Consider the following 18647-nt stretch of genomic DNA (forward strand, 5'->3'; position numbering starts at 1 on the left):
TATACTTGTTATGAGTAATGCTACTTCCTGGTCTCATAGGTATCATCAAAATTTCTTCTTCTTCTTCTTTCCAGCTGACTGGAAATTGTTTTTAGTTTGGACCCAGCATTAGAGAAGAGGTTGGTGTGAGGTCCTAGGATGTCCAGTTTCTGAGTAATCTAGTGTCCCTGTTTCTATTTGCTGGAAATATACAGATCACGTTAAGACTGCACTGCTCGGGATATGCATCTTAAAGTTAAGATGATCTACGGACTAAATACCGAAGACCACGCTCTCCTTCCTTGCTGTCTGCTGGTTTCAATCAAATTTGATGTTTGATATCCTGAGGGGCAATGAGATACTAGCTCCTCACTGTCTGTTTGCATTTGAGATTGGAGCAACGTAAACATATTCAGATTTAGATAGATGATTTAGAGTTTCTATTGTTTCTTTGACAGCCATTTGGTTCGTGTAGTAGTGATATGATACCTCTCTCTCTCTCTCTCTCTCCCTCTCTTTTGGAAGTCATCCATTTTATAGGATAACGGATCATCAACTAGAATCATTTGTATGGCAACTTTCGATTGGAAAGCCTGTAAAAACCATCCAGTGAGGGCCTGTTTGGGGACGCAGTCATATGTTACCAAAGGTTTAAGGAACTAGGGGAGTTTGATTGATGTTGGAATAAGATCCTTTTTTTAAAAAAAATAAAAAAAAACTCAGGAATCTTTTGTTTGATTCCCAAAAATTATATAGAAACATTAAAAAGGCAGAAATCAAAACTAGATTCTAGTCAAAGACAAATCTGTATGCCAGTGCACTACACAGCCGTTATCAGACAAGCTCAAAATCACGTTTGCTTCTCCGTTTAAGTCGCATTATCTTTTTCCTTAAGTACTTTAAAATTCAATACAGAAAGTTGAGTTAATGAATGATCTTTTCTTCGTAGAGAAGCAAATGAATGTTTGAGCATGACTTTCTAGTTGACTTTGGCTAGATTATTACACCAAAAAAAAAAAAAAAAAAAAAAGACTTCGACTATATTAAACCCAAAAATCCATGAAGATTGTTATAGCCCAAAAAAAAATCCAGCCCAAACAAAGCCCAGCCCCGCAGACCTAGCCAAAAAAAAAAAAAAAAATGGGGATCAAACCGGGAAGAAGACTCCCGATAGGAGTCTTCTCCGGTGAGACCGGGCAAAATCAGGACTCCTAGGACCCTTCGGAGTCCTAGGGTTCCCTATAAGAAGACCCCTCTCCCTTGAGGACCGAACATCGGCCTCTTCCCTCTCTATTTCTCTCCGATTTTCTCGAATTAGAGCCGCGGATACCGCCTTGTCTTCGCCGTGACTGCTCTCCGACGAAGTCACCGGAGGTCAAGGTAAGCTTCCCTCCTTTTCCTCCCTTCCTTCCTTTTTCCCTCGTGCATTTGTGCGCGGCTGCCGGCGACGAGAGTCGCCGATTTCCGATAGGTGAAAAGGGACCTCTGTTTTGGTCTCTTTCCCGTGAACTTTTTCGGCGCCGACGATCGAAATTGACCACCGGACACGCTCCTCCGTGACCGGGGGAGTGGCCCCCGTAGGCCGCCGGCCTCCGCCGCGGCGGCTGTGGCCTGAACGGCCCGGCAAAAGAGGGAACGCCGGTCCCCCTGTTCCGGCGCAGGAAGAGCCAAGAAGAAGAAAAGAAAAAGAAAAGAAAAGAAAAAGAAAAGAAAAGAAGAAAAAAAAGAAAAAAAAAAGAAAAAGAAAAGAAAAAAATGAAAAAGAAGAAAAAAGAGAAAAAGAAAAGAAAAGAAAAGAAAAGAATAATAATATATATATATATATATATATATTTATATATATATATATATATGAACAAATAAATAAATAAATAATAATAAATAATAAAAAAAATGATAAGAGAGTTTCTCTCTCTCCTCTCTCTTCTTTCAGTCTGAACCCTGACTTTCTCTCTCTGGAATTGGACTTTCTCTCTCTACTTTCTCTCTCTAAAATTTTCTCTCTCTAGAATATTTCTCTCTCTTGATGGATTTCTATCTCTCTAAAGATATTCCTCTAGGATTAGCGAAGTGTAAGGCTTCATTGATGATTTTGATCGAGTTTAGCGAAGAGTCTGATTTTAAGTGAGATTTTGATTCTAGGATTTGTTAGATTTAATTTTGAATTAAAATTAATGTAAAAATATAATTTTGGATAATAGGCACGGAAGAATCTCCTAGAAGTTAGTCGATCTGTTCATTCAGTACTCCGTGAAAGGTAAGTAATGACTCATCTTCTCGAGATATTCCATATTTATTCTGAAAATAAATAAATTATTCTCTAAAATTATGCATGATTTATGAAATTATGTTTTGAAAGAAAAGTACTTTTGAAATATTATGGTATATCGGTTTATGCACATGTTTAGTGAAAAATTATGATATATTATGATACAAAGTGTTTTGATACAGATCGAATTTATGCTCTCAGCCTAACTATGTTTCAGTGGGCCCCGCCAATGGGGATTATACGTTGGTACTCAGTGGACCCTGCCAGTGGGGGTTGTGCGCTGGTGTTTGTGGACCCTGCCAGTGGGGGTTGTGCGCCGGTATTCTGTGGACCCCGCCAATGGGGGTTAAACGTTGGTCATAGTCAAGGCTGTTGAGTTACGAGTGTTTTGAATCGAATCGGATTTATGATTATATTATATATGAATATTTGAAAATATTTGATTTGTATTAAATCAGCATGAAATATACTTTTATGTTTATTTGCAGCATTATTCTTGAAAATTATATAATATCTGAAATATCTGGTAGAGATACTTGTTACTTACTGGACTGTCTAGCTCATTACCTTTCTTTCTATTTTTCAGATTCAGATAATTAATATCGAGCGTGGGACGAAATATTGGGACAGAGCTTTTAAAAGCGAGATTAGCATTGTCAACTTCATTGAACCTAGACCTATTGTTTTTATTTTTTTTTTAGCAAAAATTTTATTAGATGTAAGACATTTGATTTAATTACTTGAATTACAGTTGAATAATAATTATTTGAATTTATTCCGCTGTGATGCATTGATATCGTGATGAGATGCCTTGCATGCTTATGGAGAGAGTTCTTCATAAGTATATGGCGGTTGCCATGACCCTCGATTCACAATCTCGGGTCGGGGGCGTGACAATTAATATGGTATCAGAGCATAAGTGGATAAATTATGACACATAGAATTTGACATAGTATGAGTGTAGGTGGGTAAACATTAGGAATATTGGGACGTTAGAATATGAGCATCATAATAAACCCATCCTAACAAATAGATAAATGAATCTAATAAGGTTTTACTACTACAAGGTTACCATGCCTCTCCGTAGAATGACAAGAACTACTCAAGGAATTGCAAGAGAGACATCACAACCACGGGATGGTAGCACTCTCCATCTGACCAGTGGCACCCCTCAGGAGGAGGGAGTCGTAGATCCTAATGGGAGTGCTTCAAGAGCACGTCAGGAACCAGATATGGCTCAGTTAATGCAGACTCTAATCAGGATGGTACAAGCGCAACAACAAATACAGCAGCAAATGTTTGAACAGCAGCAGATACAACGAGATACACAACAACATCAGCATCCACCACCACAACATGGAGAGCAACCAGTACAACGGAACAACATTTCAGAATTTAAAAAGCTTGCTCCTCCAGCTTTCAAGGGGACTACTGAACCTTTGGAGGCTGATAACTGGATAATGGAGATGGAGAAGGCCTTCGCTGTCCAAGAGTGTCTTGATGAAGAAAAGATTCGATATGCAGCTTATTTACTACAAGGAGAAGCATACAATTGGTGTCAGTGACTACAGCGCAAGCATGAACAAGACGGCGAAATACTTACCTGGGAAAGATTTCGGATTGCATTCTACGATCAATATTTTCCTCGGAGTATAAGGATCCAGAAAGAGCAAGAGTTTATTTATTTGAAGCAAAAGGGTATAAGTGTGACTGAATATGAAGCAAAATTTACAGAGTTAGCAAAATTTGCTCTGAGATTAGTGGATGGTGAGCAAGAACGTGTTCACAAGTTTGAGATGGGACTGAGAACTGAGATTCGAAAATAAGTGGTTCCATATGAATTGACAACTTATGCCGACGTGGTAAACAAAGCACTAATAATTGAAAGGGAAGTCAATGAAGAACGCATGGAAAGGGAAAGAAAGCAAAGAAAGAGAGCAAAATCAAATGATACACAAGAGCAGAATAATAAAAATATCAAAAGATCAGCTAAAGCACTAATAATTGAAAGGGAAGTCAATGAAGAACGCATGGAAAGGGAAAGAAAGCAAAGAAAGAGAGCAAAATCAAATGATACACAAGAGCAGAATAATAAAAACATCAAAAGATCAGCTAAGGGAGCAGTAGACAATAAGACTCAACAGATTGATGGTGAGCCGTGCTCCAGATGTGGCAAAAATCATGCAGACAAGGATTGCTATTGGAATACAGGTGCTTGTTTCAAATGTGGTCAGATGGATCATAAAATTGCTAGCTGCCCGCTAAATACCGAAAATCAAGCTGGCAAAAGAACTCATGAAGGACAACATAAGGGTGGCGGACAGATTTCTAAAACTCAGGGAAGAGTTTATGCGCTTACTCAACAGAATACACAAGCTTCCAATACAATGGTGACAGGTATGAAAAATTTCGAGGACGAAATTTCTTTTTAGGGATGAAGAATGTTATAGCCCAAAAAAGAACCAGCCCAAACAAAGCCCAGCCCAGCAGACCAAAGCCCAAAAAAAAAAAAAAAAAAACAGAGGATTCAAAACTGGGAAGAAGACTCCTATCGGGAGTCTTCTTCTCCGGCGAAATCCGAGCGAGACCGGGACTCCTAGGACCCCTCGGAGTCCTAGGGTTCCCTATAAGAAGACCCCTCTCCCTTGAGGACCGAACATCGGCCTCTTCCCTCTCTCTTTCTCTCCGATTTTCTTGAATTAGAGCCGCGGATACCGCCTTGTCTTCGCCGTGACTGCTCTCCGATGAAGTCACCGGAGGTCAAGGTAAGCTTCCCTCCTTTTCCTCCCTTCCTTTTATTTTTGATTTAGAGACGAGTCTGATACCATATTAATTGTCACGCCCCCGATCCGAGATTGTGAATCGAGGGTCATGGCAACCGCCGCATACTCATAGAAAACTCTTCCCATAAGCATGCAAGGCATCTTATCATGCTATCTTAAAACAACAGCAGAATAATTAGACAATAATTTAAATCCAAAACATAACGACCTAATTTTTTTCTTTAATGTCTCAATAAATTCAACAATAATTCATAGTCCTTACATCAAATGCAATAAGATTTTCAACCGAAAATAAAAGTCTAGAGATTCTGCTTCTGATCACTCTTCCATTCATATCTTGTATCATCTTAATTCCTTAACATCTGTAAAAATAGTAAAATAAGAGGTAATGAGCTAGACAGCCCAGTAAGCAATGATTACTTTTCAACAGATTTCATCAGATATTTAAGTAAATAATCATTTATAGAAAATAAGCATATATATAGTTCATCAATTCGAAATCAATTTCAATTATGCAATATAATTCATGCCAAATTCATTTCTTTTTCGAAAATTCAAGTTTCTTTCGAGATTTCAATTTCTTTTGTTCTTCAATTCTTTTCGTCAACCATGAGCTATGACCATATTTTTCCTGTGGCAGGGTCATAATACCGCGTATCTGCTTGCGGTAGGCTGCGAATCATCTGACAGCCATGTCCTTTGGAACCGCTGGTCTCGCTGGTGGTTTATCGCTGGTCTCTCTGGCGACATATCGCTGGTCTCGCTGGCGACATAAACCATCAGGACAATCAATTGCCAACGTATATGCCCCCATTGGCAGGGTCCTTTACATAGTCAGGTTGTTAATTTATAGTATTTTTTATATCATAATTCTTCATAAATCATATTTCATATTCTAATTTCGATAATAAAACATTTCAAATATGTTCAATCATGCTTCATCATAACATTTCAAATAAGATATTTTCATAACAAAATACCATTCATCCAATTCATGCATCGTTTCACAAATCATGTCAGAAAAATACATTATAATTTGCTGATAAATCTAGAAAAAGTAAAACATTACTTACCTCGAACGCATTCCAATAAATCCATATAATTCTATAAATTTTCTTCCAAAAATTCTGTTCGTAGATCATATCGCGATATCCCATGATCAAACATCCACAATCCTATACAGAATCAATTTCAATAATTAGAAAGAATACGAATACCATATTTCAACGGTTTAGATTGGGTCCGATCATCTAATTTCATCTAATCAAAATCTAATTAGGACCTAAACGATCCAAAGTTTGACTATCAGATCAAATCGGATTCGAAGTGATAGGATCGAAGTTTCTTCATTGATTTTATGAAGATACACCATATAATTTAATTTTATTACTCATAATCAATTGCCTTTAATGAATTGACTGCTGGGATGTACTAGCTTGGAGGGGGAAGCTTCAATTTTCCTATAAAAGAAAAAACTCCCCCTCCCTTTCCACACTGGCCTCCAACGTGCGTGCCCGCCCGCTCCTCTCCCACGAAAGAGGGAAAAAAGGGGTTGGAGACCCACGTTGGATTAAAAGCTGAGAGCAGGTGTTTGCGTTTGTAAATTGTGGACGATAACTGAAAAATAATGTTCTAATCCCATTATTTGCATGGGTCGTATATTGTTTGTGTTTGTTTTTTTTTTTTTGAGGATTGGTGCAAAGAGAATTATTTTGTTACATATATAAAAAAAATTTAAATATATATTTTTTGTACAAGCATAAAAGGTTCTCTGTCTCGTGATGTTAGCTTTTTTTTTTTTTTTGCTAAAGCCCATGATTTTAGCTTTAGGGGTATCAGTGGGCACGGGTACGGAAGTATAGTCATGAATGGTGTCTGTTGTTACGTGGACAAAGTTTGTTTCATGTGGTACGTTGTATCCCTCTTTCTACCGTCTGCCCAATTGTCCCGTCTCGCTTGCCAAGAATACTGACATCCAGACATTACGTAGTTTTGTTGATAACACTTAAATAAAATTTATTTTTTAAAATCATATTGTGTACAGTCGTGTGTACATGTTTCAAATAACAAGAGATTTTATTACAATAATTTTTTAAAATATTTTAATAATTATTGTCTGATACTCTATTGAAAAGTCTTCTTCAACTTTTTATATTTTTTATTTGTCTACAAAATCGTGTCATGTTTCACGTTCGTGATACTCGCGCGGCTAAGTTGAAGCGTTGAGGATGCGATTTGACTATCTTTCTATATATATTTTTTTGATAGCTGACTGTCTTTTTGTGTTATAATTTTTTTTATACCATCTGTCCAATGATCCTATCATGCAACCTATATATTCTAGAACCTAAGAATACTGACCTCACCATATATAATTTTAGTGATAACAGTTAAAAAAATTTATTTTATGAAATCATATATATATATATATATATATATATATATATATATATATATATATATATATATATATATATATATATATATATTTCTAAAATAATATATATATATTTCTAAAATAATATATATATATATATATATATTTTTCTAAAATAATATATATATACATATTTTAAAATAATATTTTTTAATAAAATATTTTCAAAATATGATCGAATGGAAATTATTTCCGGATCTACCGTTCTAGCGTGAAATCATGTGTTGAACTCACGATTTCTGAGTGACGTGGCACCCATTGTCTGTCACGTGGTGCGGGGGTGTGCCAGGTGTTGAAATTATGGGTTGAACCTACGATTTCAGATTCGTGATCTCAACCCATGATTTTTCTACGCTACCCGACCCCGGGCCCTTTCTGCACCCTTTGTTTCCTATCGTCCGGTCCCTCCTTCACCACGCCGTCCCGCACTGCTCCCCTCCCCTCCCCTCCCCTCTGACATTTCGGTCCCGCTTGCATCACCCCCACCCCGTCTGCCCTTGTGTCCCACCATTGGATCGTACTCCCCCGGGCCCCGCCCCCCTCGACGGTCCCACTCCAGCTGTCCTTGTGTCCAACCCTCAGATCGCACCCCCCGACCGCCTCTGCCCCTCCCCCTCCATGGTTCCCACCCTGCTCCCTTCTCTCGGACCGTTGGATCATGCCCCCCGGCCCCCCCTCCACGGTCCCTACGCTGCTCCCGTTCTTTCTGACCCTCGGATCGCACCCCCCGACCTCCAACACAACCCCCCACACCAACCCTGGCCAGTCCCCATGTTGCTCCCCTTCTCTTTGACCGTGGGGTCCCCCTCACCCCTCTATTCCCCATTTTTCCATCTATCCAGTCATCTTTCGATTATCAGGCCGCTCTCCATCTTTGGCTGCTTCCTCTGTTGGATCCCGGACTTGACTGCCTTCCGACGGTCCGATCATTTGTGGTTCCCGTCATCCCCCCTCTGGTAAAAATATATTTTTTTATTATCTATTTTAATTTAGTGTTGTTATGTTATTTGAAGATTTTATTTTAATTTCTGACCTTGAGCCATGTTGTTTACCCTATTTTGCATATTATTGGTGATTTTATGTGGAGCTTGCTAAAGTTATTGTATTTATTATATATGTAGTGATGAAAGAAAGTATCACGGTCTTATGCTATATAAATGGTTCTATAGTTTACGGGTTAAATGGCATTGAATATAATCGTTATCCTCAAAGGCAATTAGAATTAAAACTGGAATTAAATTTGAAAAGTTGGAGGATAAATTAAGTAGAGTCTTTTGTGTAGATAGACATAAGAATAGACTCACGATAATATATAAATATCGATAGGTTGTGCAGTCAATATTATTAAAGTATGAATCGATTTTGATTAGCGAAGATGAAGATACTGAAATAATCTTTTCAACGGTTAGTTTGCATCTATATTTATCAGGTACAGAGTTGTATCTAAAAGTGCTACCTATTAAAGCTGAACAGGATGAATATGAAGTAGCTGATAGGGATATAAGAACAACTCAGGGCACTGAACAGATCGATCCATCTAGTGCTTATGTGGTTGATAATGTACCAACGACTCAAAATTTCAGACATGCAAAAGACCAGTTCCCTACAGTGGATCTTGACGTGGCAGGTGTCACTATCAGACAATCATTAATTTACATATCTATCGATAATATAGTTTACATAGATAATCGGCTATTTGAAGAAGATGACATACGAAGTGAAGATGAGATGGACTTCGATCCTCAGCAAGCCGATACTTCTACTGATATAGGGTGGCCACCTATGGAAGAGCACCCAAATTTAGGGGTGTTTGAAGCTCCTTCTGGAATATTTAGGTCATTTGATTGGACGGCAGTTAACGTATCTATGTCTTTTGCATTAGAGGCATGGTGCACCAGTTTGAAAAAAGGTGTCGAGTTATCAAAAGGGCTTCATTTTACAGATAAGGCAAAACTGCAAACTGCAATAAAATAGTATCATATTGAGAGGCATTATGAATTTAGGGTTGTCGAGTCAGAGCCAAAGCTTTGGATGATAAAATATAAAAGTAGAGAGTCAAGATTCAATTGGATGCTCCGAGCCATTAAGCAATATGATTACTTTAAAATCATAAGGTATATCGGTCCACATACATATATTTTGGCTATGCTTTCTCAAGATCATTATGATCTTGATTCGAACTTCATTGTCAATAAAATTTAAGATGTCGTAAAAGAGGTGCCCACAATTTTCATTACCAGTATTGGTGTAATTATTAAAAATAGATTTAACTACATGATCTGCTATAGAAAGTTGTGGGAGGCAAAGCAACTGACATCTTTAGACTTGTACTAAAAAATGCGGGAGATGAAGCAACTACATGGTGTACTAAAAAGTACGCGCTTCCTGTTGGTAACTTTATTAGTGCAACTGATATTCTTTAAACTTGTATCATATTTTGATGGTCGATGTGCCCAGACAGATGAAGTATTAACTAGAGATGAAAGATTTGTTTCATTTGCTACAACTCGTGTGATTGCCAACCAATCAAAAGTGACATCTCATAATGTCACAAAGTTTGACAGAGTAAGCGAAGTGTTTCAAGTGCAAACAGCATTCCGTGGGCCATATATGAATATAGGCAACAAAGGTGATGATAGATTTTACTCAGATTAAGTTATTACAAACAATAAATAGCTTCTAGAACTAATAACCTTATATGACATGCAGATAGTACTACTATCTAAGCATACGTGTACATGTTAGAAATGACAGTGTTATCATTTGCCATGTTCTTATGTGATGGTTGCCTGTGCATATGTGTCAATTGATTTTTGATGATATGCTGATCGATGTTACACACTAAAAGAGTACCATCATAATTATAGTCATCAATTTCAACCGACCCCGTATGCAGATTATTGGGCACAATAAAAAAGTAACGTCACATTATATCACAGAAAGAACGATTGCGACAGAAGGAAAAGCTACGATCTTCTAGACTCAGGAATGAAATAGATTGGATGAAAGTTGAGAACAGAACTACATGTCGAACTTGTGGCGAAGTAGGACATAGTAGACGGACATATTCGAGAACCAGAGAATGAATATTTTTTTGAAATTGATGAAATTTGTATTATCATCAGTTGTAATGTGATATTACTTTTGTTCCGACTTGTATCAAATGTGTGTTTCTTTGATTCAGTATCAAATATGTGTTTATTTGCAAATGCCTTCTATAGTATTGCACACATGGAGTCAGGGCTGGTAGATCAGACGGTATTACATGGTTAGGTATCTCATCAGTCTTCCATCAATTGAGATGGGCAGGTATGTTTTTATATAACTAATTTGCATTTGTTCGAATATGAAGATTTGAGGTATCTTCTTTTCAAGTTTATAGGAGCATTCCTTTCTTAGATGTCGACGGCGAGAGCTAGTCTTTACTCACTCGATCCTGCTGGATATACGGATAGTATCACTTCTGCAACAGGCTAGTTTTTACGGTCTTAGCTGCATGATTTTAATATCACTAGATTGGCATTTGATCACCCCCTTCGTAGAGTAGTGGCATCCAGAGACCTATACATTTCATCTTCCACCAGGTGAGTGCACATCACTTTGGAGGACGTCTACATTCAGATGGGTTTACCAGTTGACGATCTTCCAGTGATAAGTAGTATATGCCAGGACTGGCGTCAGATATACTTGGATTTATTAGGTATTATCCCACCTCCCGAAAAACTCAAGGGTTGTCGATTGAATCTTGCATGGTTGGGATAACAGTTCCCTGAGTTACCACCAGATGCACATGTTATAGCTATACAGCGTTATGCTAGGACATATATTCTGCAGCTGATGGGAGGATATTTATATGCGGATAAATCAAATAATATGATGCATATAATATTTTTATCACTACTTATCGATTTTGAGGCCGCAGGATACTACAGTTGGGGTAGTGCGGGCCTAGCATGGTTGTATAAAGCGCTTTGTAGGGCAAGTAGGATAGATGCTTCTGACATCATGGGACTTTTGATTTTACTCTAGGTGTAGGCCTGGTATAGATTTCCGTCTATAGCTCCTCGTAGATTATGTCAGCCTCTTGTAGATCCTATTATGGATTTGCCTGATGGAGGTGCGTTACCAGCTAATTTTCTAGCCATGAGGTATGTAATTGAAGTACCAATATAATGTTCAAACTCTAAGATTTTGTATTTGAATTACATGTAACGTAAATAATTTCATTATGCATGTTGAGAGATGCTTTCGAGGTGATGAAGGTTTCCACTCATATTTTAATGAGTTATTGGTATCATCTTGATCATCTTAGAGTTGAGCAGGTATAAATATAACTGATTTACATTATTTAGATAAGCTCTTAGAAGGACTATGTACACATTACTTATACTTAACCCTATGGATGAAAAGATTGTATGGTAGTCATATACTCCTTTTGTCCTAACAGGTCTATCGGATTATTATTTCAATGGAAAGGATATATGGCGATGTCGTTACCATTTTTATACTTTTTTATCATTGAGTGGCATTATGCGGATAAAGTGATGCACTAGTTCGGATTACGACAGACTATCTGGAGGTTTGTGATACGGATTCCAGACTGCATCATATCGACTTTTGGGGGCGAGCCGATCATGACAGGGGCAGAATTCATCAGCAGTGGGTTGCGCTCTGGGAGAGTCAGCTCGATTATATTGTAGACAGTCTAGCAACTGACGATATGATAGATTATTATGATAGCTACATGAAGTGGTATCGTCGTATTATGCGTCGATTTATTTATCGTTGTGGAGCGATGATTGACTACTTGGTAAGGTTTCATATTTGTTTATTTTTTGTGATTAACATTTTTGTATTTGGCTACTGCTCACCTTTTGTTTATGTCAGAGTGACAGTCTGACGAGGATTCATCATTTAGCTCATCCAGACTCGTTGTCTACATCCGGACGTGTCATCCAGGATATTTGTACTTCAATCCTCCATGCCGTCGACGAGCATGCTCGTATCTCTATCGATATCCACGATCATGACCGTGGTACATTAGGATCCACTCCGTCACCTTTCTTGCATCCTTCGTCATCGAGAGCACCTGCATTGCATAGAGGAGGTACTAGATGATATTGCTCATCATCATTCCTGATACCAGACTTTCCATCATTCAATTCATATACACCCGTGCCTATGTATATGAATGATGATGTGACCCAGTTTCAATCCGTAGAGGAGACTGCAGCACATTTTAAGTATGCAGCGGCTGAGTACGAGAGATCGAGTGAGGATCTGACTGAGGGTCTGAGTGAGGCTCAGCAGCAGGCTCAGGAAGCTACACAAGTAGAGCATGGTATCGAAGAGCATAAGGGTCTGAGTGAGGCTCAGCAATATGTTCATGAAGCTATAGGGGTAGACATGGTACCAAGCATGGTACCGTTTTGTGGCACATGATGTATATATTTTTATATTTTTTCATATTGTGTTGGATTTATGTTGGGTTGGACATATAGATTTTTATGGATTTATGGTATCACACTTGTTGCTTTATAAAATGGTGTCAAACATATTGCTTTATTTAATGCATTTTGGCATGCCAAAGTAGATTATTTAAGGTAACCTTATACTTTCTTCAAACATGTAGATTTAGGCATGGCAAAACAAAATCTATCAAATATTTTTTTTTTTGAAAAAAAAATTGAGTCGATGGTCGATCGGCTAGCCCCTACAGTTGACACCAATGGCACACTGTATGTGCCACAGTGGTTGACCGTACATACTATCTTTGGCCTGATCGATCGACTTGGTGGATTATGGTCGATCAAAATTCACAGGCAATCGACTGCAGACAAAAACAGAGAGATTTTTTGATCGATCGGTCTAAATGATCTGATTCGATCGATACGTTCAATGGATTGTAGTCGATCAAAATTCTCAGATGATCTATCGTAATGGCATAGTTTGTGTCGTAATGGCATGGTTTATGTTCTACAGTAGTTGATCGGTGCGAGGTTTCGGACTCGGCGGATCGGTTTGGTGGGTATGAGTACGGAGAGTATAGTCAGGAATGGTGTTTGTTGTTACATGGACAAAGTTTGTTTCATGTGGTTCGCTGTATCCCTCTTTCTACCATCTGCTCAATTGTCCCGTCTCACTGTCCAAGAATACTGACAGCAAGACATTATGTAGTTTTGGTGATAACAGTTAAACAAAATTTATTTTTTGAAATCATATTGTGTACAGTCGCATGCGTACACGTTTCAAATAACAAGAGATTTTATTACAATAATTTTTTAAAATATTTTAATAATTATTATCTAAAATTTTATTAAAAATTCTTCTCCAACTTCTTATATCTTTTATTTATCTATAAAACATGTCATGTTTCACGTTCGCGACACCCTCACGTTTATGTTGAAGCGTTGAGTATGCAATTTGACTGTCTTTCTATATATATTTTATTGATAGCTGACTGTCTTTTTATATTATATTTTTTTCATACCATCTGTTTGATGATCCCATCATGCAATCTATATGTTCTAGAATCTAAGAATATTGACCTCGCAATATAAAATTTTAGTGATAATAATTAAAAATATTTATTTGATGAAACTATATATATATATATATATATATATATATATTACTATTATAATTTCTTAAAATATTATTGAAATAGTTTCTTAAAATATAATTTCTTAAAAATAGTTTCTTAAAATATTTTAATAACCATTTTATGATATATATATATATATATATATATATATATATATATATATATATATATATATATATTACTGTTATAATTTCTTAAAATATTACTGAAATAGTTTCTTAAAATATTTTAATAACTATTTTATGAAACCCTACCGAAATTCTTCTCAAAATTCTAATATTTTTTATTTATCTGCTCATGGCATGTTTCACGTAGGGTGACCAAGCCTTTTGACCCGGTTAAGCAGAAGGTTGGTGACGCGGGTTGGCGCATTTTTTGCGACCCATGCAGCAGTGCGAAACGAGACTGAAATAACCATGGCTTTTGCGATCCAACAACGGCTATTCTTCTCTATAAATACAAACAAGTTGTAGATGACTTGATTCAGAGCACGCATCACCTTCCACCTCCAAGATATCAAACTTCTCGGCATCAGTAATTAAGCCCAAAACTCTCCTCGATCCTAGTTAAGGTAGCAACCATGGCATCTTCTCTGATCTTTACGGTGAGCCGAAGGGAGCCCGTGCTCGTTGCACCGGCGAAGCCCACACCGCACGAGTTCAAACCCCTCTCGGACATCGATGACCAGGAGGGCCTGAGGTTTTACAGCTCTGGCATCCATTTCTACCGCAACGATCCCTCCAAGGAGGGACGGGACCCGGCAAGGGTCATAAAGGAGGCCCTTGGGAAGGTCCTCGTGCACTACCATCCGATCGCTGGCCGCCTTCGGGAATGGCCCGGGAGGAAGCTGGTGGTGGAGTGCACCGGCGAAGGGGTGGTGTTCGTGGAAGCCAACGCTGATGTCCGGCTCGAGGAGTTCGGCAATGCACCCAGTCCACCCTTTCCTTGCGTGGAGGAGCTGCTCTACGATACAGAGAGCTTGGGAAGCGACCTCGACTGCCCCTTGCTCTTTGTTCAGGTACATGGTTAAATCTTCGAAGCTCTTGTCGTGTTTGATATGAAAAGATCAAACGTACTGGAGTCTATCAGAATGATCCTTACCTACGATTATCTTACGAAGCCTATAGACCCCAGCACAATTCTTGAGGGATACATTGCATTATCTTCCTTAACTTGTTATAATAATGCTCTCCTCCACGTGAGAATATTGCATGGGAAATAAAATATTGCTCTCTACCACCATCTTGAGGGGGAAAAGAGATCATGTTAATTCTTAGCATGCAAAAAATTTTTAGCAAATTGAAAGCTAGTCTCTTCATTGACTGACCTATAATATTTAGTCCCGTATCCGGCTCAAGTTTCAAGGTTTCTTTATTTTCCAATCCTTTATATTCTCCATAATAAGCTAAAAACAACTGCGTACGCAGTCATAAGTATGTACAGGGATAACATAACGAGAAATTATTAGGTAGACTCATTCTACCTAACATAACTGTGTGCATGGAGAATATAACTATATGCAATAGCCAATATAAATGTGCACACAAGATTGTTTACTAATGATCAAGGAACGGTATTTTAAAGTCCAGTCAAAGAAAAGAAAAAAAAAAGACTGAATGTCAAGTTGTTCTAAAATTTTTGCCCCATGAAACCAATGAGCTAGCTCTAAATGGTCCTCGCTCTCTTCCTGAAATTAATTATGGGTGATAATCAGGTGACGCGACTCAAGTGCGGAGGCTTCATCTTTGGTCTGCGGATCAACCACACGATCATGGACGCACCGGGGGTGGTGCAGTTCCTCACTGCCCTGGGCGAGATGGCGCGCGGGGCAGCTGCCCCTACCGTGCCGCCCGTGTGGGAGAGAGAGCTGCTCACCGCCCGCTGCCCCCCTCGCATCACCCACGTCCACCCGGAGTACGAGTTCTCGGCCGCCACCGACGTGATGACTACCGTCCCCCTGTCCGACATGGTGAACCGCTCCTTCTTCTTCGGCCCCAGGGAGATATCCGCTCTAAGGAAGTACGCGCCCCCGCACCTGCGCCCCACCAGCTCCAGGTTCGAGCTGATCACCGCCTCCGTCTGGCGGAGCCGCACCGCGGCCCTCGGCTACGACCCCGACGACGAGGTCCGCGTCCTCTTCGTCGTGAACGCCCGCGGGCGGCGCAGCCCGCCCCTGCCGTCGGGGTACTACGGGAACGCGATGGCATTTCCAGTGGCCTCGTCGGCGGCGGGCAGGCTGAGGCGGAGCCCGCTGGGGTACGCACTGGAGGTGGTGAAGAAGGCCAAGGCGAGCGTGACGGACGAGTACATGCAGTCGGTGGCGGACCTGATGGTGCTCCAGGGTAGGCCGCACTTCGCCATGGCTCGGACCTACCTCGTGTCGGACGTGACCCGGGCGGGCTTCGAGGCGGTGGATTTCGGGTGGGGGGAGGGGGTCTACGGCGGCCCGGCCAGTGCTGGTATCGGGGGGGCCGGCGTTGCCAGCTTCTACACCTGGCACAGGAACGGCAAGGGGGAGGAAGGCATCTTGGTTCCCATGTGTCTGCCGGGACCCGCCATGGAGAGGTTCCAGATGGAGATGGAGAGCTTGACCCAGGAGCCCGCCTTTGATCCTTACGACAGCAATACTAATATGATGAATATATCCATTGTCAGTCGTGATATGAAGATGTCACGCCTATAAATATGTAATAGGATGTCACTTGAATTGGCTGCGTAGGTATCTGTTGTGAGTATTCTAGAATATCTCATGATATATTCTAGAATATTTTTTCATATATTCTTCCATATATTTGTTATTGATATTTGCATGTATACCTGGCTGTGTAGTCTATAGATATTCCATATATTATGTACTTTGTTTTCAAGAAATATAATAGAGTTGTTCGTTTTTAATTTCAGTTTGTTGCTTTATTTTGACAATATTAGTGTGCTAGGGAGGTTTATTTGTTGATTGACTTCATGTATCGCTGAAGTTTAATCTAAAAGTTAGATGCGTAGAATTAGATTTGGTTGACCGTTCCTTCCATTTCCAGGGAAGACCATTTGATCTAAGGGAGGTTCCCTTCACTAAAATTTAGTGATTATTTGTTGATATAATAATTAATATAAGAGTTGTTCTACACCATGTGAATGCGCTTGCAAAATGAATGACAATGGTAATTTCTTTATTGAGGATAATTTTTGATTTTCACACTTTGATTTCATTGATCTCTAATAGGAGTATTTGTAGATTACAATTCCAGCAATTACACTAATTACAAGAAAAAGGAACATCTTGATTACATACTCAGTAAGGTCAAAGAACCAAAAGTAGAATTGCTAAACAAAGAGAAACCAAAAATAGGTGTGCAGGCTAAATATGAATATATATTGACTTACTAAACATAGAGAGAAAACAAATAAGAGTATATACCAAAAGTAGAGCGATGAGGTGGAATTAATATATGCTGACACACCCCCTCAAGATGAAGAGTCAGGACCACGAATCTTCAACTTGTCCCTTAGGAACCTAAAACGTGAGGTACCCAAGGATTTGGTGAGATTATCGGCAAGCTGATCTTGGGTGGAGATGAACTGAACAGATAGTTGATGTCGGGCAACACGCTCACGAACAAAATGAAAATCAATTTCGACATGTTTCATGCGAGTATGGAAGACAGGATTGGTCGAGAGATAAGTGGCCCTAATATTGTCACACCATAGAATGGGGGGACCATGTAAGGGATAGCCAAGTTCTTGAAACAATGACTCAAGCCAGATTAGTTCAGCTGATGCATCTGCTAAGGCCTTGTATTCAGATTCTGTGGATGATCGAGCAACTATTTTCTGTTTACGAGATGCCCATGAAATAAGATTGGGGCCAAGAAAAATTACATAGCCCCAGTAAAACGCCTATCAGTCCCACTACCTGTCCAATCTGCATTGGAGAAGGCTTGAAGAGAGCGAGAGGTTGATCTCTGAATTTGTAACTCATGATCAGTTGCAGCTTGAAGGTACCGTAAGATACGTTTGATCATAACCCAGTGATCAGAACTAGGAGACTGCATAAACTGACATACTTTATTCACTGCAAAGAAAATATCTGGGTGTGTCAATGTAACATACTGAAGAGCTCCAACAATGGAGCGATACTGTGTAGGGTCTGGATAAGGAGCACCCCCTGAATCAGAACCCTATGTCATGGTCATTGGGGTCTGAACAGGTTTACAATCAACCATGCCTGCTTTTGAAAGAAGATCTCTAATATAGCAGGTTTGAGATAATAATAATTCGGTAGAGTTTTGAACAGCCTCAATTCCTAAGAAAAAATAAAGATCACCAAGATTCTTAATGTAGAATTATGTAGCGAGCTGACGAAGAAGTAGAGAGACCTGACTGGAGTCATTGCTAGTTACCAAACTATCATCAACATAGATAAGCACATAGAGGACATGAGAGTTCGTCCTCAAAATAAATAATGAAGGATCAGTCTTGCTGGCAACAAATCCTAGTCTGAGAAGAACTCGGAGAGACGTGAAACCAGGCACGGGGTGCTTGTTTTAACCTGTATAGAGATTTGTGGAGATGACAGAC

The 18647-nt window shown here is 39.3% G+C and overlaps 1 protein-coding gene across 1 annotated transcript; it reads left to right on the forward strand.

Annotated features, from left to right (window-relative positions):
- The first annotated feature begins 14643 nt into the window (after window positions 1-14643).
- On the forward strand, window positions 14644-16786 carry LOC140854343 (benzyl alcohol O-benzoyltransferase-like). The gene is made up of 2 exons (XM_073250175.1): window positions 14644-15090; window positions 15787-16786. Exons 1-2 carry the CDS (start codon window positions 14653-14655, stop codon window positions 16753-16755), a joined length of 1407 nt encoding a protein of 468 aa, XP_073106276.1. The 5' UTR covers window positions 14644-14652; the 3' UTR covers window positions 16756-16786.
- The last annotated feature ends 1861 nt before the right edge of the window (window positions 16787-18647 follow it).

Source organism: Elaeis guineensis, chromosome 16 (assembly GCF_000442705.2).
Source record: "Elaeis guineensis isolate ETL-2024a chromosome 16, EG11, whole genome shotgun sequence".
In the NCBI taxonomy this organism is placed as follows: Eukaryota; Viridiplantae; Streptophyta; class Magnoliopsida; order Arecales; family Arecaceae; genus Elaeis; species Elaeis guineensis.

Coding starts and splice junctions, on each gene's coding strand:
- LOC140854343 (XM_073250175.1), top strand. CDS start 14,653: ATGGCATCTTCTCTGATCTTTACGGTGAGCCGAAGGGAGCCCGTGCTC. Junction 15,091..15,786: donor GCCCCTTGCTCTTTGTTCAG/GTACATGGTTAA, acceptor GGTGATAATCAG/GTGACGCGACTCAAGTGCGG.